Below are 27483 nucleotides of genomic sequence, written 5' to 3'. Positions count from 1 at the left end.
GAAGGAAAGGAGCGCCCTTGGAGGGGGCAAAGGCAGGTTCGCTGTACGAGCAATATTACTTCAGATACCCTGGGAACTCATTAGCTCTTCATTAAGCGCTTGCTATAAACATACGTGTGGATGTGTAATTTATGTAATGACCCGGAGAGTCTCATTTCCGCAATCATGTTTGCAAAGTTGGGTGACTCTGGTGCAAGTAAGTTGTTGATTAAAAATCATCAATTGATGTGGGGGGGGGAGGAAGCCAATAAAGACAAGGCTCAGCAGCCCTTTATGGCCCCCCCTGGGGAATCCTCAATGTTTCCTCCTCTGGCTGCTTAAATGTCCCTTGGAGAGCCACTGCAGTGGGGGGGGGGGAATTTCCAGCCAAGAGAAGATGAAGACCCTCTTGCCCGCATCCTTTCCAGGCTGGGGGGCAGTGCATCACCCATCACCCCCCTCCCCATCCGCACCCGAGAGGGCTGGGTGGCAATGGCTGCTGCACGCTTGAAGGGAGGCTCAGCCGGGGGGCAGGTTTGGCTCTTGGAACGCCTGTCCCCACATTCTCCCCCCCAGAGGCTTCTCCCTGGGACTGTTTGTCCAGAGGGGCTCTTCTGATGCCCTCCCAGTTGGGCCTTCGCCCCTCACCAGCACTCCCTCCTCTGCCACCCACCCCCCAAGTAGCACCACCCTCGGCTTAGTCGGTCCCTTGAACAGTTCCCTGACCCCAGACGGTCTGCATCCTCCAGCCGCCAGGCCCCGTCTCAGCCCCAAGCTGCTCTTGGGCCCCACTGGGGGTCTCTCGAGAGCTTCAACTAGCACCCTGGGGCTCCCTGGCCCCAGGGGGGGAATCAGCCGTGGCAAAGGCTGCCTTGGTTTGGAACTTCTTTTAAAACTGCCTCGTGGAAGCAATAGGCTAATGAATTTGCGGGACAGAAATGCAACAAAGGCGGTGACTTTCCACCCTGGCCTTCACCAACCTGGGCCCTCCAAAAACGCTGGACTTCATATCCATAATCCTGGTCCAATTTTGAGCTCATGAGATCTCGCACACCTGAGAGCACCCCTTTCCTGCTTCTCCCTGATCCTAGGGCCATCAGCCCAGGAGGGTTTGCTGGGTTCCCGGGGGCCAGGGGAGCCGTCTGGGCAAGCCTGTCCCTGCGCCATTTGTAGTCTGGAAGGACAAGTGGGGAGGGAGGGTGGCCCGCTTACTCCACAAGGAGCGGCTCAAAGCCCCCCTCACTACCAGCACTCTGTCTTGGGAGAAAGCTGGGGCATCTTCCAGGAAAGGCTCCTGAGGCTGAGCATCGCTGTGCCCAGGCTGGCCAAGCGGTTGCCATCCGCAAAGAGTGCAAGCGGGCATCCTCTTCCTGCCGGGGGGACGGGACAGTGAGCCACGCTGAGGAAACAGTTTTCCCAGCCCCAGGAAAAGGGGAATGGAGCCAGTTTGGTCTCGTGGTGAAGGCACCAGGCTAGAAGGCAGGAAACGGTGAGTTCTAGTCCCACCTAGGCATGAAAAAACAGCTGGGTGACTTTGGGCCAGTCCCTCTCTCTCCTTGCAGGGTGGTTGTTGTGGGGAAAACAGGAGGAGGAAGGAGTATCAGGTATGTTCACTGCCTTGAGATACTTATAAAAATAAGAAAGGCAGGGGAAAAAAAATAATCTAAAAAAAAAAAAGGGCTGGTGGGGGTCAGTCGGGGTGCTGGGCCAAGACTGGAGAAACCCAAGTGGAAATTCATCTGGGAGACTCCCCAGGGCCGGGCCAGCTCACCCCACAGGGTGGTGGTTGTGGGACAAAGTTGGAGGAGGGAGTGCTTTGCATTCTGCTTTGAGCTCCTAAAGGAACGGATGCGGAGGGATAAAGATCCGAGCAAGCAAAGAGCAAATCAGTCAAGGGAGCATTAAAGGGCAAGGCTGCTGGGCTACGTTCGGCTCGGTGAAGGGCACGCGATTGACTGGCCGAGATGGTGTCCCATGCTGTGGCGTGCTGACACAAGCCCTGTTTGTTAAGGCGGTTGCTACATGGAGCCTTCAAGTTCAGGAGCAGTTCACCTGTGAATCTCTGTTACTAAGGTCATCTGAGAGGCAGAGTTGGGGGGTTTCCATCAAGGCACTTAGTTGGATCATCCGGACAATGGGACATGAGCCAGACCGTTGCCCTGCCTGAGCCTCCCCATGTACCGTGTGCGCGAGAGGTCATTGAAGACACTGGCCTTGCAGAACGTTCCCGGCGAGCCTTTTCCGCAGGGCAGGGCCCATTCCGAATGCAGCCTCCAGCAGCTGATTTTTGGCTACAGCACTTCCCTGCCCTAGTTCTTCCTTTCCTGTCTGAGGATGGGATGCTGGCGGGGTGCAGCGAATCTCCACGATGCCCCCCTAAGAAGGAAAGGGCCACTTTCAAATCTCAGGGATTATTTCTCCCAAAGGAGGCACTGAAATTGTGACTAAGAGAAAAATGCTCTTTATTCACAGTCCCCACAAAATGGAGAATTCCAAACTTGGGCTCGAGGCACATCAAAGAAGCTGGTGAATCTCCCATTCAAATCCACCATTTGGCGCCTTTCCTGGCATCCGAGCTCGTCCGTCCACTCAGCAAGAAGGAGAGCCGCTGGGCTGGGTGGTGCTGGGTCTGTTCTGTTGGACGGCCTGTCAGATGCTCGGTGGGGGGGGGGTGAGCATAAGCAAGAGAGCGAGTGAGAGAGCCCCCCCCCCCATATTCAGAAATGCGAAATCTCTTGCAACAGCTCAGAAAGCGCCATTCTCTAGGCAGCGGGTGCAGGCCACGTCTGTGCCTTGGGAGGTCGAGCTAATTCCCCTCCAGCTCCCCTCTTCCTGCCCAGACTAAGACCGGTTTTGGTGTCCAAATTCAGGCGTGGAAAACAGCTATGCTGACTGTTCGGGGTGGCCATGAACCAGTGTAGTTGGCGCCGGGAGATGATCCATAAATATCTGCCCGGCTTTGGCCAGGCGCTCTTGGATATTAGAAGGGGATTGAAATGGCATTTGAAGGCAGAATCTCATTCGGGGGGGGGGGGGGGAGATGGACCAGAAGTGAGCAGAAAGTGCTCCGAGCATCCTTCCCAGAGTGATGAATCGCTTTCAGATTTAGATATCACTTTCTTGAATGGGGCAGGGTGAGGGGGAGCAGGGACTATTAATTCTGCCTCCTGCCACTGAGTGGCTTTCCTGTGGGCCGTGCGGTCCTCGAGGAGGGAGCGGCATCGGCCCTTCCGGTGGGGCTGGGGTGGGGCAGCTTCGTTGGCCCTATTTCCTTTCTTCCAGGTGGGTAAGCTCATACTCGTGGTGGGTGTCAGGGGCATTCTTCTGGCAGAGGGGCACGGGAGCGTGGTGAAGTTCAATGAAGAGCATGTAGGTGGCAGTTCCGACAGCCGCACCAACCATCGGGCCGACAACGGGGACCCACCACCAGTGACTGCCAGCCCTGTGGGCGAAAAAGAAGGGGGCAAGTTTTATTATGGATTTAAATTTTGCTATAAGAGACTTACTTCCATGCGAACCCTTTTCTTAGCAATCAGCCCCCTGTGATCCTTTATTTCTCGCCTAGAACCCACCCGGTGACATTGCCGTGCTGCTGAATTGCAGTGTGTTTTCTGGTTGGGCGGGGGATATAAGCCCAGAGTCGCTTTGTGTGAGATGGGTGGCTATATAAATGTGACACATAAATAAACAAATAAATAGATAAATAAATAAATATTCCACTACGAAAAGTTGCCCGTTGTGCTCAGTTGTTTGAAGCAAAACTTTGTGTGGGTAGTGGGTCTTTAATTAAAGGTTGCCTGACTGCAGAAAAACGCATTCCTGGCTCTTCTACCCCATGCTTGCAGGTGCAAACTAGAGCAAGTTAAAAGACGGCCATTCTGCTTCTGTGAGACAGCGCAGCAGGATTTCCTCTTCCTAAGGCAACTGCATTGCTCCCGAGGACAAGGATTAAGCCTGTTCAGTCTGCAAAGTCCCCTTAATTTGGAAATGTATGTCCATACAGAAGTAAAACGTCACTGTGTTGCTGACGCTAGAAAAAGTCTAAAGCAGCTTTCTGATTTTTGAGGCTCCCAGGATCTCAGTAAGCAAATGAAGATGCAGTTATTAGCTCTGGCTAGGAACAGCCGTGGTGGTTGCCCGCCAGATGTCAGCCTTGCGGCGCGCTGGCTCCTCTGTGGCTCCAGAGGAGAGCAGCGCCCGGTTGCATCTTTGAAGGAGGGGAAGATTATCCGGGACGCGTGAGAAAGCGCTCGGGAGAGCAGAGCTAGCTACATCGCCTCTCGCTTCTCCTGGACTTTGTTCCAGGTAAGGAGGCACCGCCAATCTGCCCAGCTGAAGCACGTTCCGATCGCCCTCTTCCCTGGATGCACGTGGTGGCCTCGGGAAACGCCCTTCTGCTTGGCCTCTGGGCCCCACTCCATGCTGCCAATTGAGTCGTCCCCCCTCCACGCCCCCCTGGTTTCCACATGGCCTGGAGGCTCTTCTTGAGGGCCACCAACTTAGCAATGAAAAATGGCTGATGCCTCATTTGTGCCCCCACGCCCAGAGCAGTGGACTCACGTAAAGACTTCGGCCCCCCATCCCGCCAGGTATGTGAAGACACGCGGGGCCAGATCTCGGGCAGGGTTCATGGCGCAGCCACTGTTCAGGGCCATAGAAGAGGTCAGCAGGATGATGAGGAGGCCGATGGCGATGGGCTCCAGGCCCTTTGGGACACCCAAATTGTCCGTGTCGAAGATGGCGAAGATACCCAGGATAAGGAAGGCCGTGGATACGACCTGGCAGAGAAGGCAAAGGTGTTCACCACCTCCTGGGATGCCCCGCTGGTTCCCCTGTTGCACCCAGCCCCCGGCTCTTGCAGGCGGCAAGGGGGGAGGTGGCCTCCCAGGTGCGGGGCGGAGAGAGCCCGGAAGGGGGCAGATCCCCATCTCCAGGCAGCATCCCTCCCCAAGAGAGGAGGGGGAAACCGGAGAGCCGCCCGACGGGCCCGGGGCCGGCTTCGCCAAGGGGAAGCGTCTCCTCTCCAACTGCTTGCTCCCAAAACGTTTTGAATCCCCTTTGAGGGATAGAAAATGAAATTCCCTCAGGTGACTCTGGGCACTAGGAAGCCTCTCACAGCCCTGATACCCCCTTTTCCATAGAGGGGCCTTTTATGCATATTAAGGAGGCCCCATTTCCATCCTGCATCTTCCCAGGGGCCCAGCACAAAGCACCCCCTGCCCAAAAGGACAAAAGCGAGACTCCTTGCTGCAGCTGCCTTCACGCCTGCTTTTTACCTGGTCTACAAAGCCAGTGGTCAGGGACAAATATTCCTGGGGATATGTTGCAAAAATATGTGCTGTGGCGTTGGGCCCCGTGACGGTGAAGACTCCATGAGTGTGGAACATAAGCGCATCTGGGGAGGAAGGACAGGAAGAGGAAGAGCAAATGGATCGCCCTCACGGCAATCTTTCAAGCGGTCTTGTCAGAAACAAGCATGTCACCAGGGAAGGGTGGTTGGATCGGGTTTTTCATGAAGCAAAAACGACGACCTTGCTCAGGTGTGATGACCCCCCTTTCCATTTCTGCGGGCTAAAACTAAGCGTTTCTTATCGTGTTCCAGAGCGCTGGAAGGGCCTTTCTAGGAGGATCCAGAGGTCAGCACCAGGAGGAGCCCTTATAGGTGGCACCGCCGCGCCAATCTGGGCTGGTCCTGGGAGGCCAAGCGGGGCTGGGGTGGTAGAGCCCCGAGAAATGCAGAGCTGGGAAGTCGCCAACACCGTCCCACATTGTTCCCAGAAAGCGACACGGTGCTGGCTGCCCGAATGTGCAAGGAGCGTTTTCGGCTTAGCAGACTGTCCACCCAGTAGCGCTTCAAAAAGGGTCAGCTACGGCCCGGTAAAGGCGCCCTGGGTTAGATACGCCCCGAAGGCCTCTTAGCACTGCTCTGCGTTGCTCCTCTGGACCAGCCAAAAGCGGGGGGAAAATACAGGTTCTTCCACTTGGTCCGCGATATGCGGGCCGATGCGCCGAGAACTGTGAGTAGCCACCACCCTAACCTTGCCTCTTAATTAGCAGGTGATGGTTCCCTGCACGGAGGAGGAGTTGCGGGGGGGGGCAGAGCTGAACGATCGCTTCCTCCTGGCACTCGGACCAAGGGCTCCTACGTTTTAAGGGTTTTATTGGTGGTCATAAAAAGTAAATTACGGGTTCCATCAAGGGAACACGCAAGGTTAAACCTTGCAAGAAGCAATTGCTACTAAAGGCAATTCAGGAGTGCTCAGGCAGGTGTGGCAAAGGAAACGGTGGATTCTGGGGCAGAGGCTGCTTTCAGAGGAAAGGGCAAGGAAAATCTCTGCTCTGAAATGCCTCAGTGGGGTTTACAGACCCACAGTGGACAAACAGTGCTCAAAAAGTGGCCACAAATTCTGGCCCATCTGGGAAAAACGACCTACTGTTGCAAGAAAGTTTTAGGTTTTCTCCGTAAAATTCGAACCGGTGTGAAGGAAACTGTGCTCTTCCACTCACCGTAGTTGATCCCGAACACCATGGCCGCTCCAAGAAATGCACCAAAACATTGCGCAAAGACATAAACGGGAAATTTGACCCATTTCATCTTCCCAGTCAGGCACATGGCAAAAGAAACGGCTGGATTGATGTGACCCCCTAGAAGACAGTGAGAGAGGATGCGCAAGAGGCTGGCTGGACGCTTGACCAATGGAGCAATGCCTCCTCAGCCCAGGGTCGCTTCCCAAAAGCCAACTCAGCATCGGCTGCCGAGGAGATGGTGCGTTCCTTGGGCCGGTTCAGCTGACGCAGCAGTCCAGTCCAGGACGAGGCAGTTCTAACGGTAGAGCCCACACTAAACTGCCCCCTGGCAGCCTGTGGGGCGGGGGGGTGTGCATGCAACGGGGCCTCTAGGACTTCTCCCTGACAGCTTGGTGTTCATGTGTGGGGAGGTCTAAGGTGAAAGACCCCACTGCACTTTGAAATAGTACCTGGCAGGGGGTGGGTGATATGTGGTGACATTCCTAACTTACCCCAAATTGAAGTTGTCTTGATGGGCGCCCTTCCAGCAACCTCCCCCCCACCCCCGGCAGGAGCAAGGACCTCCAAGGCTCACTGGGGCACCTGGGCGGTAGGTTTGGGGAGGTGGGGCCGAGTTGGGTGCCATCCTCTCTTTGCACTGGCCCAACAGGGGAGGCAGTGAATGATCTCTGGAGGGCCCCCACTGCCCAGTGCTGCCCCGCCCCGGAATTCTGCGGCTGGGCATCGGCTCGCCTGCTCTGCCCGCGCTCTGGAGCTGCTTTTCCCAGAGCACCGTGTGAGGGAAGGCTGGGGGGGCCCGACCTTCATCGAAGGCTTCTGATGGCAGCAGCCTCGGTCTGCCACGGGGAGCTGCCAAAGGCTCGCTGTTCTCTCCCCTGGCGATCCGTGGTGAGCAAGCGGCTGAGGGGTGGGACAGGGCCCCCGCCAGCCTGCCCAGAGAGCGAGGGCTTCTTTGTGGACTTTATTTCTGGTGCGGGGTTGTGGTGGTGGCTCTACTTCTCGAGCCTGCTTCGAGAGGTGAAGGCTTTTCCAGCATTCTCTCTTTTAAAGCCTGATAACTTATTTATGGATTACAATTATTTATATCCCTTCTTTTAAGTCATGGGCAAAGATTAATGGCTTATTTCAGAAGAGCAACAAGAAGAATGAATAATGGATTAGCAGAAATCGTTGTGGATCACCAGTGACTCAGTTTGGCAGATGGGGGTCACGGCTGAGGAATGAAAGGGGGTTGCTGGGATCGGGTTCAATATTACTCGGGGCTGCCTCCACAGACGCCCAGGCCGGGGGCTTTCAATCGTGGGGGTGGGTTTCCCCTCCAAATACCCCCTGCCGAATGCAGGTATCCACTGTCATCTGCCACGGGCTCTGGAACCACAAAGGAGCCGACCCAAGCGGAGGCTCCTCTGACTGAGCCACGGCAAAGGTTTGTGGCACCCCATTTTGGTCCCTTTGCTGACCCCAAAATCTCTTGGATTCCAAGCACAAACAGATCTTGCTGCCCCATCGGCTGGGGTTTGTTTTCGCAGGGGGCCTCAGCAAAGCCGAGATTCATTTTTCTCTGATAAGAAAACAATGCATAGGCCAAGCGAACTGATAGCGCCTCTTATCTTGGCCTCCTGCACTAATGGCGTTTGGCACTCCCCCAGTCCAGTCTGGCACCCTTATTTCTCTGCATCTCTTTGCAAAAGGCAAGAAAACAAACGGGGCAGGCATTCTGAAAGATCCCAGCTTGACCGCCTCCCCTCATTGGTTTCCATTCGTGCCACGCTACGCATTTTGGCTCACAGGACTGGCCGCTCTTCTGCACCAGAGACCTTCCTGAGGTCATCTTGCAGCCCCTGGAAGGAGACGCTTTCTCAGGACCTTTAACTGAGGCTACTTCATCCTTGGTCTGTCCAACCGGGCCTTCCCAGTCTGGTATCCAGTCTGGTGTCCTCCCCCTACTGGGGCCGGAGCTCCCAGGCCTCCCAGCCAGTGGGTTTCTGGCCCCAGCGCATCTGAAGGCTGGTCTTCTTTGGAATTGGCGGGTTCTGGCAGAGATTCTTCCCCCGCTTTCACTGCCCTTGGGACCTTTGTGTGCCGAGCAGGACTCGCCTTCTAAGCAAAGGGCTGTAGGGAAGCCAAGTGGCAAGGACAAGGCTCGGGCAGCAACCCACCCCCCTCTCGGCCATTCTGCTAGAGGACTTCTTTTCCAAAACCGATGGGGTGGCAAATGCCGGCTTACCAGAAACGCCTCCCGCAACGTAGACGGCGAGGGTGACGGACATGGCGAAGCCAACAGAGATCATCAGTGCTCCTCCCAGAGCTCCTCTGCTCAGGACTGTTTGCGCCACGCTCCCACAGCCCAGGGCCTGTGGTTTCGGAAAGAGAAAGGCAGGGGAGGAAGCTGGTCACCAGCCAGGCAGCCAGACGTTCCCCTCTCGAGAGCATCAGATCTCACGCCAAGGGGGCGTCAGCTTTTCCTCCAGACCCTACGAAAGGACACCTCACCAAGACGTTTGTTGTGAAGACTATGGCTAGTATGGATGCATTCTTGCACTGCTTAAAAACCAACAGACAAAAAAACCTGTTTTCCAGTCAGTTGTAGTTTGTACATTCCACCGTAGTCCTTCTTTCTGTTGAAAACAAATCCCTAATCCCTAGAAACTGATTCTTTTCATGAGGGTGGTATCATCTGAACCTGTGGCCCTAGGCTACCCGTGTGTCTTGGGTGTGTGCAGGAGGGAGGGAGTCAGCGGAGAGAGAGAAAAACAATTTGTCATTCTTTTAAGACCATTCAAGACCTTTTGCTTACGGCCCTGGGGTGCCATAATTTTTGCGCATAGTTAGTTATGTCAGACAAATATTTGTTGGATCAAAAAAACCTTTTGTTTAACAGGAAGGCTCCAGATTAATGGTTCTGTGAACAAAAGGTCCAGATTCTCAGGCGTTGCAGTGATGGCGTTTCAGAAAAGGGTTCTAATGTTGAGGTTTTATGGTACGGAAATATATTTATATATATTTTTTTATCCATGTTGTGATTAAATTCTTTCTCTTCTAATCAATCAAAATGATTGAATCATTTGGGGGCCATTAGGCAAAATGGGGTGTGGTGCCTAAAGTTTAAACATGTCTATTTTGTCAGCCTAATCGCTCTTCTGAAAAGAGGGTGGGTGGTGGGTGTATTCAGAACATTTTCAGGCCAGGGCCCAGAGAAGAAAAAGCACTTGATTTATAAGGAAAACTCCTCCTCAAAACGCGAAATGCTTGCTGAGAGCTTATTTCCCCTGCCCCTGCCCCTGCCCCTGCCCCTGCCCCTGCCCCTGCCCCTGCCCCTGCCCCTGCCCCTGCCCCTGCCCCTGCCCCTAAATGCATGGTGAGACTAGGGTTGGTTTGCTGAGATGTCAGGGAAGGCCTCTCCTCTTTGGAGTGCCTGAGAGACCACCTTCAGGGGTTTTTTCACAGAACCTGCTAGGACACCCTCCATCACCTTGCCCAGCTCAAATCAGTTACATAAAGGCCACAGCGCCATAAATCCTGGCTGCGTTTTGCTTTAGCAACATTGGACAACACAAGAGGGGATCTGACGTTTCCTTTCTCCTGTTGCCTTTTCCCGCCCAAAAGGCAGAATGAAGGTCAAGCCTCCTTTGACTTCAGTTCAACTTGGTGGATACCCCCAGCATGGAGGTGGCTTCCATTCCTCCCTCCCACCTTGCGGGGGGCAGTGTGTGTGCAGTTGGGCAGATGAATCACATCAAAGAGGGAAGATTTGCATCCCAAACTAGTTGGCTGCTCAGGGAACTGGGCTGGTAGCCCTCTCTTTAGGGGCAACTGTAGTACTGCTTGAGATCATCCCCCCTTAGGTCTCTGCAGACCAAGAGGCTGTTGTGCCATTGCAGGAAAGCAGGTATCACTGCCCTTCGAGCCACTCAGGCTAGTGTTGGAGAATAGGACAACAAGGGGGAAAGGGGATTTGTGCATAAGAGTAGCAGAATATAGTCACAGGCCTTCCTGAATTTTGGAGCATCCCAGGATGCAAGAACTACCACTGAAAAGGCCCTCCTGGAAGTGAAGTCAAGATGGCCTTCTGATGGCCACCAACCCATCCTCTAATAGCAAATGTGGATGGTTTGGAGTCAATCTGAAGTAGTAGAGAGTAAGGAGGATGACCTTGATGGAGATGTGCAAGATCCTCCATCAAGGTCATTTTCCTTACTCTCTACAGGAGTCACGTAAAAGGAAGATCTCCCCCCACCTCCATTAAATCCTTGTCCACCATGGCCATCAAAAATAATCTAATCTTTACAAGTTTTCAAGCTATTAAGTGGATCTGGGTGGGGTGGGGTGCCCTAAAAGGGTGGTGGCGGTGGCTGTAATTCCTTTCAGCAACCAGAGCTACCTTTTCTGGCAGATATTCTTGACCCCCTTCTTGCTTTCAAAAGAAGGCCATGTGTCTGCGTTCCACCCCAATGGTACTGTATAAAAGCTGGTGCCAAGCCAGCCTCGGGGCTGTGTCTCAAGGCCTTCTGATGCCAAGAAGTAGTTCCTTGCAGCAGCACTTGGACCACATGTTGGCAGCCTTTTTGCCAGCAGTTCCCATCCTCCCCCTAACTGAACCTGGAGGGAGGGCTGAAATGGGCCAGAAACTGGGACACCAAGCATAACTGAGTCAAAACAGAAGCTGCTGAGACAGACAGGCTTCTCTTTGGGCTGACAAGAAAGGTGCTCAGATGAAGAGATGGGAGAAGAAAAGGTGGGGTTTATGCTGCCCTGACCACCTGGATGCTGGGCCAGTGATGAGTTCCTGGGCAGATGCACCATCTCTGCTTCTGCTCCTGAGCATCTACAGGGCCAAGTCAAACCACTTTCTGCCATGGGAATGTGTACCTTCCTCTCTTTCTATCCAACCCTGCCATGGTTTGTACTGTGGAACAAGTTAAAACGGAGCCCTTCCAATGGTGAATCATCAAAACTGTGGATTTGAATGAGTAACAAACACCTAACGGCCCCAAGCTGTCATAAAAGAGGCATCAGATCAAACAGATATTAAAGCCACTTATAAACCCCCACCCCCACACAATCTAGTCTTTGCTCAGGGAAAGGTGTCATTGAATAAGCCCATCAGCAGGAGGAACTGGGCAGAGGAGAACATTTTCAGCTGGAAGCCCTTGGGTTTCTCGTGCCCGGCCTGGGGCCTGGGCATGTAGGGTGAGGATTCTGCCACCCACGATGGCTGACGTGGGCCCATGGGCCTTCTGCTGGTGGCCTGGGGGCAGCAGTCACCAGGATGCTTCCATCCCCTCTGGTGTCCATCTTCCGTGGCTCTCTCACTTTTTGTCTCAGAAAGTCCTCCCAAGCCCTCCCCTCTCCCCTCCTCTTTTCTCTGCCAGCCTTGTCCTGCCTCAGTCCTGGACATTGGGCAGTGCTGTTGCTCCCCAGCAAAGGCAAATAAACATCCCTCTGCTTGCCTAACCTTTGACTCTGACCACGCAGCCTGTGTCTCCTGGTGCCTGCTTGGTGTAGGGGGTCATTGGGGGTCATCTGTGCTGGAAAGAGCTAAGAAGAGGTTTGGGAAATTATTGGCCCTGGAAACACAGGCTCCCAAGAACAGACAGCTCTGAAGATTTGGGAATGCAGGGTCAGAGCTGCAGAGGAACTGAAGTACCAGTTGGGCAGAGCCGTTTCTACAACGGGCAGGAGCTCCCTGCCCCCTCTATGTTTTCCATCGTGAAACCATCTCTCTGGGCCACACAGTTCTTGCTCAGAGCTGATTGTGGAATCAAACCTGGATTCCAAAAGGATGCAAAGAAGAGTGCAAAGTGATTTGCACAGGAGTGTTCTGGATTCGTTTCAGTTAGCATTGGACAGGACTTCCCAAAAGCTGGGTGGTTGGGGCTAGCAAGGGTAGGGTCATGTAGCTGCTTTGGAAAGACATGCCCCCACCAGGACATGCATATTCAGTCGTGGCTACCTGCTTAGTTGTCCCCTGACTCTTACCTGATGCTCTCCGAAGATCTAGTTTTACTCTAAGAAGAAGCGACCCTCTGGCCATGGGCCAAATGTGAATCCCACTGCCTGGATTTTGGTCCTGACCTGGGTACTGGCATGATCCAACCCATCTTGCTCTACCCCAACTGCAAGGTTGAAAGGGGCGACCTTCCACACATTAGTAATGCAGGATCCACGCATTTAAACAAAGGTCAGAATCAAGCCTGTAACTTCGCCCACTCACGGCTGTGGCCGTGTCCAGTCCTGAGATGCAGATTCCAATAAAGCAGATATCTCTCCAAGGGGGTGTGGACCAGCAGGAGAATGGCTGCTCCCCTGTACTTGGCTGGTTCACTTTATGACTAGTTGAAGTGAAACGTAGAAATACACAGAGCTAAGACCAGAGCATGATTAGAAAACTCTGGGTTAGATCTGAATAACATGCATGATAATTCCTAGTCTGTTCCAAGCAGCTTGTACTTCAACGTCTTGTGCAATTCCGGTCTTTGCAATGAGCCAGGGAACGCCCACCACCAGCATGGAGTTGCATCCAGAGATGACATTGGCCTCTGCACCTCACACCCTTGTTCTTATCTCCCTCCCTCTCTTTCTCCTACATAAGCCCGGGACATTAACCCTGACCCAGTGAGAACGCCCGCCAAGTAGTAGGTCATCAGGTGGGACGCACCTCAGGACGCTGGGGCAACGGGCGGAGGCGTGGGATGGAGACGGGCTCAGGTCTCTTCACAAAGCTGGCCAAGCAGGGGCCCACCTGGCAAGCTACAACACCCACTTCTGTGCGCGTTAATTTCCGAGCAACACTCCCAGCACCCCTTGCTCCTCAACTGGCTGCATGTTCCGGCTGGTTTGGAGGCAGCCTAGTTGCGCTCATCCAGCAAGCGAGCAAGCAAGGAAGGAGCCATACTTACGATCAAGATGAAGGTTCCCAGGAGTTCTGCCAGCCCTTCCTTCAGCAAATTGTTCTTCAGGGCAAACTTTTCTCTCAGGCTCTTTCCTGCTTTCTTTGTCATTCTGGCGTCTTCTTCTTGTTTGTTCTGACTCTGAAAATGTGCAGTAAAATTTGCTTTCCTCTTGCTTTTTTTGAACTTTGGCACACTCCCTCATATGTCGAAATGAGAGAGCCAGAGAGCCCCACAGCAGCTCTTGCAATCACCCGCCCAGGCTGGGGATTTCTGGGGCCCCCTGCCCTCCCTGCCCATTCCTCAAGAGTGCCCATCATGTGCCTGCCCTCCTGGCATGCGGCCGTGCGCTATTTATAGCAGGCCGGGAGATAATGCAGGGCAGCCCCCACTTGCTGCCAACCAACTTTTCTCCTTCGGGTTCCTGCTGATTGGACACATCACACACACACACACGCGCGCGTGCACGCACACACACACACCCCGGATTGAGATCCAGCCCCAAATAAAAACCTGTGAAGGTGCAGGAGAGAATGAAGAATGAAGAAAGGCAACACTCTCTTATATAACCCGTGAGAGGCCAGCTGTGCGATTGGCGGGTGCTGAAGTGCCCTCAGGAAGAGCCTTTCCCAGGAAGGCTGCCAAGAGGTGTGTTCAGCCGGCATGCCGGGCTCACACCTGAGCTGCGGGGTTCCACGCCCGGCTTTGGGGGCGCCGGCTGTCTCCGCACGCCCAGGTGAGTTCCAGGGCTTGGAGGAGAAGGCCCTGGGGCCCTTTTCTCCTTATGCATCTTCTCTAGCCCAGCAGAGGCCGATTCTCGGCCCCGAGTTTGTATGGTTCCCTTAACTAACAGCCATTGCCATGTCTTGTGGCCATGAGTTCTAGCAGTTAATTCTGGGTTGCATTATCTTTTTTCATTCCTGAATCTCCTCCCAATGGTTTCGTCAACTATGCCTGCAGTCTCGTTCTGGAGAAGGGGAGGAAGCCACGTTCTCTCCATTGTCCTCATGGCAAACATGGTTTTGTAACTTCTTTGCTTGGCATTGATTTTTCTTGGCTAAGTAAACAGCTCTCGAAATTGAACTTCTCTTCACTAGGAAGGCAAGCAAATGAGTCTTTGCAGCTTCCCTGTTTTCCTCCTCTCCAGCCCTACAACTGAAGCAACCCTAATTGCGTGTGGGGTTCAGAGGCAAGTCTGCTATCCCTTTACAGGAGAGCAGGATTTTACTCAGCCCTTTCCTCACAAGGGGTCAGAGCCTGGCGATGGTCCAGCTCAAGGACCAGAGGGTTCCCAATGGCCTGTCTGGTGGCTAAAAGGCTGAATTTCAAGCGGAAAATGAGAAATTTCCTCTGAGAGCCCCACCTTGGCAGCTGGGAGTAGGAGTGGCCTCCGAGAAGCAGCCGGCCAAAGGCTTCACGGGCTGGATTTGCTGCCTCGGCAGCAGCTTTGCAACCCGAGCCGTCTTGGTGCAGCTTGCAAGCACGTCCTGGATGTCTAGTTGAAGACTCCACCTTCCATGCACTCCCACCCGAAGCATTGCAGGAATCACCCCGCACAATTGGCCTGAAAGGGGAGTTCAGGTTGGATTTTATTTTTTCATTCTTTCCACCTCACCTTTACCATGGCACTCAAGATGGTGCATCTTGAATTGATTCCAGCCAGCTTCCCTTCCAGCCCTCTCTAAACTGAGACCCAGCTTAGCTGCTGGAGGACCTTGTAGGCATCCCAAGCTTCCTGCACATCTAATGTTAGGCCACCAACAGAAAAATAAAAAATGCTTAAGAAGTTGATTAGAAAGATCTTTAAAATCAGCTGGATTCTTGACTTACTTCACAAAGCTGATTTTTTTCCTTCCCTTCTTCGTGGTTTGCACACACATTCCTCTTATGGTTGGAAGTCTCCAGGTGAGCATTTGTAGGAACCAGAAGCTCCAGGAGGGAGGGAAGGGCTGGGGTGCAGCTTCCCCAGCACAAGTAGTGGAATGTGGGAAAGGCCTTGGGGGACTGGGCCAAGAGCCGCTGCCCAGGGAGCCGGAACCCAGCCGGGGAGTGGGCGGGCAAGAGGCTCAGAAGGGACCTCCCGAGAGTTTCTCCGGTGATCGCGGAGATGGGGGGAGGGCGTAGAATTGCACTTCCAGACTTGCAAGATTCTGTCAATGCAGCGCTACAATAAAGTAGAATTAGCTCATCTGGTCGTGTTTCCTTCTGGTTTCTGTCTCGTGAGGCCAACAGTAAGTCCCTGAAGAGAGACTCAAGGAAGGGCCACGGTTTGGGCCTCGACCAGCCTACTGATGCCTGGGCACTAGCAAGACGTAGCCTGGTGCCAAGAGCGGCAACCCCTTAAGGCCGGGAATTCTGCTTACGCCCCCTCCTCCCGCGCTGCCTTGCTGCACGTGCAACATTCAGGCTGGGAAAGGCCACGGATAGCCCCGTCTCCGGGGCGAGGCACGTCTCCCCTGGCCTCGCTGAAGGGCTACCTGACTGACCTCTCTGGCTGCCAGATTAGCGACCAGCCCGTCCTCACTTGCAACCCTGAGCGTGATCAGCAGCAACCAGTGCTGGGGTTTTGAACTCTGGCAACCCTACCCAGTGCTGCCACTGCACTTCCACCTGATCAGGAAGGGGCCGTGCCAGACGCGTGGTGTGCCCAGCTGAGGTGCCATTCCTGTGCCAGAGCTCCCTCCTCCACCAGCCATCCCCCGTCCGGACCTTCCTCCGCCACCCTTTCTGGGCCAGGCAGCCTCTTGACGGGGCCCTGCTGCGTTTCCAGCCCGGGTGAGGCCAGGAGGGGCTGGCGAGGCAGGGCCCCCTCAGGCCAGAACCGCCACTCGGGATGCCCCCCCTTTCCAGGCAGAGAGGGCATCTGCCGTGCCCTGCCGCACTTGGGAGTTTCGCTTCCTCTTTCTGCGCGCGGGGCGGGAGTGCAGGGCCTGCGGAGGGCTTTAATTGCCTCTGTTTTTTGGGACCGAAGGTAGATATCGCTTAGGGAGGTTGTTCTGTTTGCTCCATTGTTATCTGCCATAGGTTACTGGGCTGTGGTAAAAGGAAGGGAGCTATAGGGGACGAAGGAAATGACTAAGCATCCTGTGCACGAGGCCGCCCTGCCCCGCCTCGCCCCCAGAGTTTTCCCACCTGCAACTGCTTCCACCTCTTTCCTTCCTGGAAGGGCAATTCTACTGCCCGGGCCAGTGGCCAGATGCTGCCTCGTGCCCGGGCGCTCCCCGAGTCCCAGCCGCTGCCGCAGGGCAGACTCGCTCCTTTCCTGCCCCCTCCCCCGGCCCGGCCCCGGGCAGAGAGGGGCTCTCTTTTTGTCCCACCTGCCTGGGGGGGCAGGCCCTGCTAGCCCCTGCCCTTGGTGGCGCAAGCGGTGTTGGCTGAGCTCAGCCCTTCCTCCTTCCGGGGCTGGAAGCGGGGCTTGCCTCGCCTTGCGTTGCCAGCCTGACTCCCTTCACCCAGGCTCCATGTTCATCACGCTATAATGACTCTATTAATTGAATATGTAACTTTGCCTAATTAGACAAAAGACTTATTTCCTCAGTTTAAAGGGTAAAAATAAAAAATTTAAGCGGGAGAACAAGATGGAGCATTAGCAATGATGGATGGGGGATGGGGAAATGGAATATTCCAGCATGAACGTCGTTAATGGCATCTGTTCATTAGGCAGCGTCCATTAGCAAAAAGGTCATTCCATTTTCAGGTTTGATGCATTTCTCTGAGTGTAAATTTGAGAGGGGGAAATCATGTGAGTGGGGAGGCAGAAGAAGAGCTGAAAATGAGGGAAGCAGCAATGCATCGCAAAAGCAGCAGTGTGGCCGTGGGCGTGGCCGTGGCGCGTGCCGGCTCACCCGTAGGCAGTGAAGGTCCTCCTCGGGCCTATGTCCCCTCCTCCCACTCCACCCCACCCCACCCGAGGGCAACAGGAGGGAGCGCAGGGCCTTCTCGGCTCCGGCTCCGGCCTCTCAAGATCTGCTTCCGATGACGCTCCTTCCACCTTTGGAAGACCAGTGTCTGAGAAGGAGGGACGCTCGGGGAAGCTCACTTTCCCCGGCAAGGAGAGCTCACTTGACGTGGCTGCATCCTGGCTTGGAACCGGTGGGTCCCCAGACAGGCGTTCCCCGAATTCTTCATCTGCTGTCCTTGATGGGTTTGCCTTTCTTGCACACGCCCTTCGCGGGGAGAAGCAGCGCAGAGCGGAAGCCAACATGCGCAGCTGCAGAGGGCCTCCTTGCTGCCCGTTGAGGTCCGGAAGGCGCAGTTCACGTGTGGAACACCCATCAGAACACGCCATGGGGGCCACTGACTGAAATGATTCTAACTGGGCTTCAGAGGCTCTGGTGGAGGAGGAGCGGGGGGCTAAAGCAGCCTCCGGGCTGGCCCTTGACCTTTCGGGGGGCCGGGAGAGGGCCCGGGGAGTCTTGGCCTTGCCTGGCTGCAGAACGACAGCCATGCCGGTGAGCGGGCGGCAGGGGGAGGAGAGGAGGACACTGGAGCCGAAGGCCTCCCTCGGCACCCCTCCAGGGCCGAGGCAGGACCCTGCGGCGCCAGCTCCTTCTCCCCGCTTTCTCAGAAGCCCGCGGTGCCAACCGGGGCGCCCTCTGAGGCTGAAGCCCCGGGCTGGAGGGCCGGGGGGGAGCTGCCCGGGCCGCTTCCCTCTGCCCCCGCCCCGCCCCATCCCATCCCATCCCATCCCATCCCATCCCATCCCATCCCATCCCATCCCATCCCATCCCATCCCATCCCATCCCATCCCATCCCCCGAGGGAGCCTCGGCCGGCCGGCCGGCCGGCCGGAGCTCTCCATGGTGCTGGCTGCGGAGCCCTTCGCCAAGGGGGCTTCTGCCCCGCCGTCCCGCCGGGCCTCCCCGAGGAGCTGTCCGGCCCTGCCAGACGCCGCGATTGCTCGGAGCAGCCGCGGGGGGCCGCGGCGCTTAGGAACCTCTCCCCGGCGGGCGGGCCCTCTTGGCGGCGGGGGAAGGGGGCCGGGCCCGGAGGGCTCCCCGCGCCCTTCTACGCGGCCCGCCGCCCCGCCTCGGTTTCCTACGCCAGGCAGAGAGGAAGGGGAGGAGACCCCCCCGCCCGCCCGAAGGAGGGGCGGCGTCCCGGCTGCGGAGGGCCCCTCCTCCCTCAGGGCCAAAGTCCCGAGGGAGTTTCGGGGGAGCCGCGCGTGGGCGGCGGAGCAGGTGGGCCCCTGCCGCCCGCTCACCGGCACGGCTGTCGTTCTGCAGCCAGGCAAGGCCCTAAATGGGCTGCGCTTTCAGGTGGCGGCTTATTCTGAAATCGCCCCAGGTTCAGAGGCATTAAGGAATTGGTTCGGTTAACCCCGATTGTGGGACTCCGCGGAAGGGGAGGCTAGAAGGGGCGATTTATCCTGGCCCTAAAATTAAATCACAAGTCACCGTTGAAAGATATTTGCAGCCGGCGGGGTGAGCAGTGCAAAATAATTAATGAAGGCTAATACCCAAAGCTAAAACACTGCAACGTAAGAGAACATAAAAACCGCTGGGATGCAGGGACCACTTTGCCGGATCTAGCCAGAGATGGTGCTATTCAGAGGTAGACTGTCTTTGAAGTGGGAGGTTTCATTTTACTCTATGTCATATTCTCCCTCAAAAGTCATCTGAATGACTCCCCTCCCTCCCTCCCTCCCTCCTCCCTTCCTTCCGCGGCCCAAGAAGGTGGGCAGGGTGGGACTGTCCGGCCTGCTAGGCAGGAGCAAGAAAGGCTGGCAGCACCAACTGCAACCTTCATGGCAGCGTAGAGGCTGGTGGTCTTTCGCTGACCAGCTTCTGCCCGTCTCCTGGGCCCCAAGCGGTGGCTTAGCGAAGGCAGGAAAGGTCTAAGCAAGAGGTGAGGCTGAGCTCTCTGTGGCCGGGGGGCGCCCTCATCTTGCTGGGCACCCAGAGGGACAGCCACACCTGCCGGGCAAGGCCTCTGCAGACAAGCCCCAGAGCAGCAGAGGGAGGGCTGGTCCCGCTGCAAGCTTCGGAAGCAGCCCGGGGAGCGTGGGTTGCCCTTGGTCACAGCCAGGCAGATGTGATAGAAAGCAATGGGCCTTTAGCCCCATTTGTGGAATAAGTCTGAACCAATGCCACCCCCAAGCTCCTCTCTTCCCACTTCTGGGGACTGGGGGCGCTGCTGCCCAATGCACCGGAGGACCTCTAGCCGGGAGAGGGCACAGCCCAAGAGTTTGTGTCATCATGTTTTAAAGGGGCCTGGCCTCATTTAAGCGCCTGCCTCCTCCGGCCTCCTCCCAGCAACCAGGCGCTCCCGGCACCCGTCCCTATATCGTGAAAGTTAGCGGGGCAACCTGCCTTCTCTCTGCAAACCTTGTCCCCGTGTTCCTCCGCCAGGTCCCCTCCCGATGGCGAGAAGGCAGACCAGCCCTGCAGAGGAACGCGTTCCCCCGAGGCCAGGGGACCAGCGGCTGAGCGAGGGGGAGAGTGCCGTGCAGCCCAAAGGACTTCCATCCACAGCGTCCCCTGCTGGGACAGAAAGGCCGGCTGGCCTGCCACCTGCATCGGTGCCCAGCAGAGGGCAGCACGTACGCGGGAGATGCCGCGGGTGGAGCTGCTGGCAAGGCTGGGGGAGGGCTGGGCTGGGCAGCAGTGCCGCTGCCTCGGCTGCCACCTGGGCCAGGCAAGTCATCAATGGGCCCAAGCCCGTGGGCGCCCAAGACATTTTGCTAGCTGGCACACAGGCACCACGGCCGCCAAGGCTTCTACGGGGTGGGGCCCATGGAGGTGCAGTTTCTCGGTCTTTCCACGCAGGGAGCTGAGAAACTGGCTGCAGAGGAAAGCCGGTTGGCGACTCGCAAGGCAACACGAGCCATTCCACGTCTGCAACTGCAGGAAGCCTGAAGCAGAGGCCAATGAGAACCAGAAGGCCACACTTGGGGAAGAAGGGAGATGCGCTTCCCTTGCAGCTGCCGTCCCCCCAAGCAAGAGGGAGAGATTTACTCCCTGCAGAAAGAGGGGCCAGCCAGGCAGGGTCCCTTCAGCCCCCAATCCTGGCAGGGGGGCCCTGCGCTGCCTGGGCCTTTGCCATGACTGCCAAGATGCTGCCCCTCTCTCTCTGGGCATCAGCCGCTTCTGCCCTTCTCAGTTGCCCCGACTGCCGAGTTGCCTTCAAGCCAGCCCGCGGACGGCCTCCCTCAGGCCCTCTGTCATTTGCCAGCCGGCCTTCCCCTCAGGGGCTGTCCTGGTGTGGGGGCCCCAGACAGCATGGCCAAAGGTCAGGGCGGAGTGTGGGCAAAGCCAGCACCCGGAGGGCCTGCCCTTCGCCGTCCCGGTCCTGGGCTGCCCCGCCGCCCTCCTCCTGGGCCAAAAGGGCTGCAGATTCCCTCCTGCCTTGTGGGGGGCAGGTCTTCTTTGCTCGCTGAACCCAGTTCCAGAGATTCTCCTCAGAAGTACGTCCGATGGCAGGACTCTCTCATAAAGGGAAGAACCCCAGTGTGCCTCCCTTGCTGTCCTTCCCTAGAAGAAGAGGAAAGCCCATTTCCTTCGAGGGGGCTGTTCTCTCTCTCTGGGGGAGGCAGCAGGACCTCACATGGGGCAGGAGGGGAACATCCTGCCCTCGGCAAACGGCCTCGCTCCCACGGACTCTTGGGAGGCCTTGGGCATCTACGCCACCCCACAGCTTTCTGTGCAAAACTTCTCAGGCCCCCTTCAGAGAAGGGGAACAGCCTGCAGGCCACACCCTGGCAGAAGATCACTGCACGGAGAGCGGGGTCCTGCTTTTGGAGTGGGAACCGTTTCTTTTTGGGACAGAAAGCAGGTAACCGGACCAGCCAAATGGTGGCAGAAAGAAGGGTGATGCCAGCAGGATGGGGCAAGAAGGGAGCCCAAGCGCTTCTTGGTAAGGCCCAAAATGCCCCCTTTTTTTCTGCGGGGCTCCCTGGAGGGTCTCTTCCCCACCCACGGAAGCTGTCTTAGTGCCTTCGCACCTCCGTCTGCAAAATCCCTCAAATGGCCTTCTTGGGCCGTGCTCCAGCGCAGAAAATCAAGGGAGAGATTGTGGCTGCCCCACAGCCAAGCCAAACCAGGCTGGAGCTGAGAGGGCGGGCAGGGAGGATCAGCAATCTCAGGCAAGGGTGTCTTTTCCCCTTTCTGGGGTGCAACCGAGAGGACAGAAGCTGTGAGGTCACCCGGCTGCTTCTCCCTCTTTCTGCCTTCAGGATCAGAGGGAGCTTCCAGCATCTCTGCTGACGGTTGCCGCTTTCTTTGCTCACAAGCCCATGTGTGTTCTCATGGGATCTTCCCATTGTACAGAGGAGGAAACTGAGGCTGAGTCCGAGCACTCCCTTGGTGGAGATGGCCGTGGGGGATCGTATAACACCTGCGCCAGGGTTTTCCACAGCCGCCGCCTGCCCTGAGAGCACAGTTGCACACCCCGGAGAGAAGGGGAGAGATTTTCAGGGTCTGACATATTGATCACTTTTCTTCCTCCCTCCCTTGGCAGCAAGCTTTTAATTAGATCCCCAAATTCCTTCTGGGCTGCTTGTAGGAAGCCCCTTCCTCTCAGAGACCGCCAGTCTTTGGCTTGCTTTCCACCGGGCTGCATCTAAGACCAAGGGGCTAATTCCCCTTTAATCGTCCCAGGGAACTGCTTCCCCGATTCCTCCTCCCACCCACCATCAGCCTCTCCTGTACCCTCTTTGCTCCCCCTTCCCTGCTTATCAGCCAAATGGGAAGGGGGATTCCCAGCTAAGTCTCTTCCAGAAAGAGAGAGAGAGAGAGAGAGAGAGAGAGAGAGAGAGAGAGAGAGAGAGAGAGAGAGGGAGAAAGAGTCAGTTGTGTAAGGAGGGGGGAAATAGTTCCCAGCCTCCCGACCAGGGATCAGAGGGAGCCCAGGAGATAGAGACGCTGGCTGGACTTGACTCTTAGCCAGGAAGACCTGTTGCCTTCGGAGCCCCCTCCAGCCTGGGCGAGGGGGGCGGCCGAGAGGCTTATGTAAACAGGGAGTCTTCATTCTCTCGTCCTTCTAGGTAGGACGGTCCAGCCTCTTTGGCCCTGCCCCCGTGTCCTATAAGAAGAGGCTGCCTTAACACCTGCCTAGACACCGAGAACAGCAGCCAACTCTTCAGCACTGGTCTTGGGGGACTGGGAACAAACCCGATAAAGTCGGTCTGTCTCTATCATCTCTCTCTCTCTCTCTCATCTCTCGTCTATCTCTCATCGTCTCCTTCAAGTCAGAGAACTGGGGGACCGAACTGCACCGGGAAAGGCAGAAGCAGGAGGGACAATGACTTCCAGCAAAATTGAGATGCCCGGTGGGATGAAGGCTGACCCGGCGGCTTTGATGGCATCTCTGCACTTGCTGCCTTCTCCCACTCTCAACTTGGAAATCAAGTACACCAAAGTAAGTTGTCTTCCTTACGTCTTTCCTGGCAAAGGCTTGAATGCTCAGGAGCCCCTTTTATGCTGAAAAATCCACTCCGAGAGACCTTCTCCTCTCCGTATCATCTCCCTGTTCCCCCAGAGCTTCCTCGGGGTCTAGGCACAAGCAGTTGATCGCATTACTGCATCAGAGGGGGAGATCCACACCACAAGACACCCATTTGCACCTTTTGTAGGTCCCTTGCAAAAAACGGATTTTGCGGCTTCAGTCTCCCAGTCTTGCTGCATCGGATTTTTCTTTTTCTCTAAGAAAAAAGTTTCTCTTCCTAAATGTCAGTTGTTCCAGATGAGCGTTGGGGGAAATCATTGTCCAAACCTTGTTCTCTCCAACTAAAGCTGCAAATGTTCCGTTTTGTTTTCTGTTTAAACTGGTCAATAGATCTCCTGTGGTTTCTCCTTTAGAATTCCTGTGGGAGATGTGATCTAGTCAAGTCACTGCAAATTTGGAAGAAGTCCTCCTCTGCTGAGGTCCTTCTTAAGGAAATATAATGTAAAGACTGTTTTGTCCGCGAAATACTCTTTCTTGTTTTTCAGCACTGGCCAAGGCTTCATACGGTTAATGGCTTATCCTGTGGGTCCAAGTCTTTGTTTTATATATTTACACTTGAGGCAGACTTGTAGTTTTTAAAAGGTTCGGACAATGATCCCAAACTGAAGTTCTATTGACCAGTTGAAGTTTGCAATTTTCTGGCTGTGAATCACTGTTTATATTACTCAGTTATGTTGGGCATGATCCACTGGAAAGATTCCTTGCACAGGTTTCATGGTGATTTCACCTCAGCGGAGTTTTGCAAGAAATGTTCCCATTAGATCATGGCTCAAGCTGAAACCTTCTTCGTACTTTAATCTTGAAATGCTTCAAAGGACATTGGATGGTTCAGACTTGAACAACGTTGCTCACTCTTTAAAGAGGGATACAGCGCTAAAGATAGGAGGGTTATGATACCAGGTATTTTTATTCCCATTTGCTGAAAATATCCTTTTACTTTCAAATTGAATTTCTGCATTTATTTATTCATTTCCCATTTCTTTTAAAAAATTAAGGAACAACTAGGCTAACCCATATCCAGATTCACAAGCCTTTTTGTACCCTGCAGATCATTCAGATCAATTACCCACATTCATCTTAAAAACAAAACCTTCTGTTTGCTTGCAGTAATTTTCTAACAACCATTAAAGTAAATCACTGACAAGTTTCCAGAGGGGAGATTCGTTGACCTCGATAGAGAGTAGAGCTTTAAATTCAGGTGGATGGTAGCTGGCAGTGAACTTTGCCAAAGCGTGCTTGAAAGTCCTAAGGAGATCAGTGGGGCTTCCTTTCTGAGGAAATGGGGCATGGGGGCATGGAGGGAGCACCCAAAGAGGCCTCCCTTGGATTTCTGTGACATTGAGGGGCCTTTGCTTAGTTCTTTCTATTTAACTTGGTGGGACCATGTTAACTGGTGGGGGCCACACTAGTGCCACCCTTGCCTTTTTCATCACTCACTCCTCGGATGGAGCTCAGACCATTGAGTGTCCTCAAGCATCTCTTCAGGCACACGTTCTTCTGACACCTTTTTCTCACACGGAGGTCTACGGAGGGGCATGGAAAACAGATCCTGCCCCGAGAGGGCTGGCCCTGGCATCTAGGCAGGGAGGCCGCAGGAAGGCGGCAGTGAGGGAAGCCAGCTGCAAGGCCCAGGTGGTGCCAACCTCTGCCTTTTTCCTTGGAGGATGGCTCTGCCCCTTCGGGCATTGCACTTCAGGACCTAGGTTTTAGGCTCGTTCAAGATCGGGTTGCGTGGCTCATGCCAGAGAAAGAAGAGCTTCGGCAAGTTGTGCTCCAGGGGCCGGCGGGCGGGCGACCTGCGGCTGCGCTGAGCCCCTAGCGTCCTCCCGGCTGGCCGGTCGTGAGAGACGGGGCTGCCTGGAATTGTAACGTAGCACATGCGGGGGCGGGGGGCACAGGCACAACAGTAGGACCGTGCTGAGCCGGATGGCCAAGCCTGCTGCGGGACAGGCCCAGAAGAGGCAAAAGTGCCTCCTGGAAGTGCAACGTGGGTCTCCTTTAAGGGGCGCTGGACTCTTGGGGCTCGGTAGAGGTGGTCGAGGTAGGACTGAGTTGGTCCTAAATCCTCCAGCAGGACAACGGTGGCCCAGGAGGGGTGCAGAGGAAGGAAGAGCAAACCCGGGGGGGGGGGGAGAGCACGGCCAGGTGTACCTCGTGCATTCAGCCGGCAGGTGTGCATTGAGTTCCTTCCTTAGCGAGGGCTGCGGAGGCGTCAGACTCTCTCGGATTCCCCCTTGTTTGGCTCGGTAGAATTCCACGTTTGGTGATGGTAAGGGGAATCCTTTTCTTCCAAACTTCCACAAACGTTTCCAGGGAGAATTTGAGACGGCATTTACAAAACGATAGTTAAAAGTGAGAAAGGACAAATAAAATGATCTATTCCTTGCTTCAACGCCCCCCCCACGTGTTTTTCTTGGGGTCCCTGCATCTCTCCCGCCGGACCCTCCTTTCTCTTAGCTTCTGCTCTCTGGGCAAGCATGAGAAGTGATTTATAGCTAATTGGAGCCTTGAACTGGGAGTCCTGGCTCTCTGGCCAGACTTTTATCCAGGCCCAGGATCTCCTTTCTCACTTTTTGGAAAGAAAAACAGTGAGACAGAAAAGAACAGACTGGCTTCCTTCAGGCAGTGGGCTCACTTTTCTGTCTGAAGTGACAACTTTTCTAAACAATCATGTTCGGAAGCGTAGCTGGGAAGGGAGTTGCTTCTATCGCTGGCATCTCAAAAGCTTCCCAGCGTGCACCCGCACCTCACTCTGGGCGGGGTGTGTGTGTGTTTCGGTTGCTGCTTGTTCACCGTTGGTAGAAGAAGGCAGGGAATCGGTGCAAGACCTTTGTGCTCCTCACAGTTCTTCCAGCCTCGGGGAGCGCGATGGACCACTGGAAGGATGGGTGGTAGAGAGGGGGGCCCCACCAGGCTGGAGAGGATGGGCTACGTTCCCATGCCAGACTGTGAGCATCAGTAGGGAGCTGGATGGGGTGGGCTCCTGGGCCAATCCAGCAGACCCCTCTGCTGCCCCACACCTTTCCAGCAGGTCCTGTGCGAGACAACCCTTAGGGAGAGGGAGGGAGCTCACCTGAGCCTTCCCTGGGGCATTGAAGCCATTGTCCCAGGCGCTGCTGTGCCGCAGCTCCTACACAACATCCGCCCAGCACGGCAAAGCCACATCGACAAGGGGCCTAAGGTAAGAGGTGGCCCAAGGAAAGAGGTGCCTCTCCTTGAGCCTCCCGCAACCCAGCCGGCATTGTGAGGCCTACTACTCCTGTCTGTGGAGTTTCCAAAAAGAATAGACTCCAAGTCCTTCAGGTCCTTCTCTGCCCCAGGTCACAGGGCTTACCCATCCCTCCCTACTGGCGCTCCGTGGCCTCTCCTTGAATTGGGTGCCTGCTTGCTGGCAGACATCCTCTTCCACGGGCAGAGGAGATGCCCGGGTTCCTCCTTGGATGCTCACGACTGGTCCCCCAGCTTGGCTGTAGAAGCGACAGCATTTGCTTCTCCATTTGTCCACAACACGCTCGCACTATGGGGTGGGGGGTGGGGAGAAGATTCAGGAAATATTTTGCTAGATCTACAAACTGTTTACATTGCCGAGAGGTCTGCATTAAATAAATCCAGCATGTTAAAGTGTACATTGAAAGAAAGCAATCCTCAGTGACCCATAAATCTTGAACGCGTCGGGGGTTGGACGGCTTCGCTTGGAGAATGTTGGCTGTTGCCGAAGTGGAGAGAGCGCCACGTTTCTCGCCACGGCCACTTGCAGCTGTGCGTTTTCCTTCTGGGGTCTGGCCATACCGTACCTGGTACAGGCAAATTAGCTGAGGGTCAATCCAATGGAGAAAGGCAGCCGTTTGAGACTGGGGGCACGGATTGTGCACTCCCCCTTTCCTTGAGACCTTGGACCCTGTTTCGTTCTGGTGCTCCTTGGGTATTGCTGGGGGGAGCAGTTGCATCTGGACACATCTATTTGCAAATGAATTCCAAGGATTTCAGTTGGCTCTGCTTCCCTGGAAGTGTGCTTCAGGATATGTATGTGCTTGTTTGCAGAAAGCATAAATTGGGAGGTGTAAATTATTTTGAGGAAATGCCCTCTTCAAGGCCCAGGACTCCAGCGAATGGCCAACAGATGCACAGGAGTCGTGGGGCCTCAAGCATTGAGCCACAGCAGTCTCCGTGGCATCGTAAAACATTCCTGCCTGAGCTGTGGCTCTTTCTGGAGTTGCCCTGTGCCCCCCTCCCCACCCACCGCGGCCTGTTTGGCCTTAGATTTTGCTCTTTTGGTGCCCTGCATCTCTCACTGCTTGGGTCTGCCAGCGGCTCTTTTGGGGCGGGCCCATCAAGGGCAAGGTGGTCCACGCAGCTGCTCGATCCACATGGCCCGGTCCTTGGGAGAGGAGGGGGTGTTCCTGGGCTGCCCCTCTGATAGATTTTCTGGCTTCCTTTGAATTCCACCTTGACTGGAAGCCTGCCTCATTCAATTGCCCACCCTTGGGGCCACTTTTCAAATCAAAATTTCCCCAAAGCTGGGCTTGTCGTGAAGATGACCCTGGTTCTTTAAATATTGGACCCTTAATTGGGAAGCGGACTGATCCGGAAGGGCTCGTGGTACCCCGGTGGTCTGAGCCAAGCCGCCGCGGAGGGGCTTTGGG

At 55.4% G+C, this 27483-nt stretch overlaps 2 protein-coding genes across 3 annotated transcripts in view; one reads left to right on the top strand and one right to left on the bottom strand.

Annotated features, from left to right (window-relative positions):
- Positions 1-2424: 2424 nt before the first annotated feature.
- On the bottom strand, positions 2425-13970 carry AQP9 (aquaporin 9). 2 transcript variants are annotated; one of them, XM_015889972.3, is made up of 7 exons: positions 13880-13970; positions 13407-13538; positions 8735-8861; positions 6487-6624; positions 5256-5374; positions 4540-4757; positions 2425-3421 (listed from the first exon to the last, which is right to left on the bottom strand). In XM_015889972.3, exons 2-7 carry the CDS (start codon positions 13506-13508, stop codon positions 3244-3246), a joined length of 882 nt encoding a protein of 293 aa, XP_015745458.1. In that variant the 5' UTR covers positions 13509-13538; positions 13880-13970; the 3' UTR covers positions 2425-3243. The 2 variants fall into 2 exon arrangements, with proteins under 2 accessions (XP_015745458.1, XP_007439007.1); XM_007438945.4 differs by having other exon boundaries at positions 13911-13933.
- ALDH1A2 (aldehyde dehydrogenase 1 family member A2) overlaps positions 13926-27483 on the top strand; it is a 46769-nt gene continuing 33211 nt past the window's right edge. The window contains exons 1-2 of the mRNA XM_088148232.1: positions 13926-14133; positions 19747-22753. Of these exons, the coding sequence (XP_088004358.1) occupies positions 22637-22753 (117 nt within the window). The 5' untranslated portion in view covers positions 13926-14133; positions 19747-22636. The remainder of the gene's footprint in view (positions 14134-19746; positions 22754-27483) is intronic.

The sequence above is a fragment of the Python bivittatus genome, unplaced genomic scaffold (assembly GCF_059951505.1).
Source record: "Python bivittatus isolate LINGU-HERP-01145 unplaced genomic scaffold, Pbiv_v1 ctg000530_np1212, whole genome shotgun sequence".
NCBI lineage: Eukaryota > Metazoa > Chordata > Lepidosauria > Squamata > Pythonidae > Python > Python bivittatus.
Note: the sequence above shows the minus strand (reverse complement) of the source record. Positions and strands in the feature narration are given on the sequence as shown.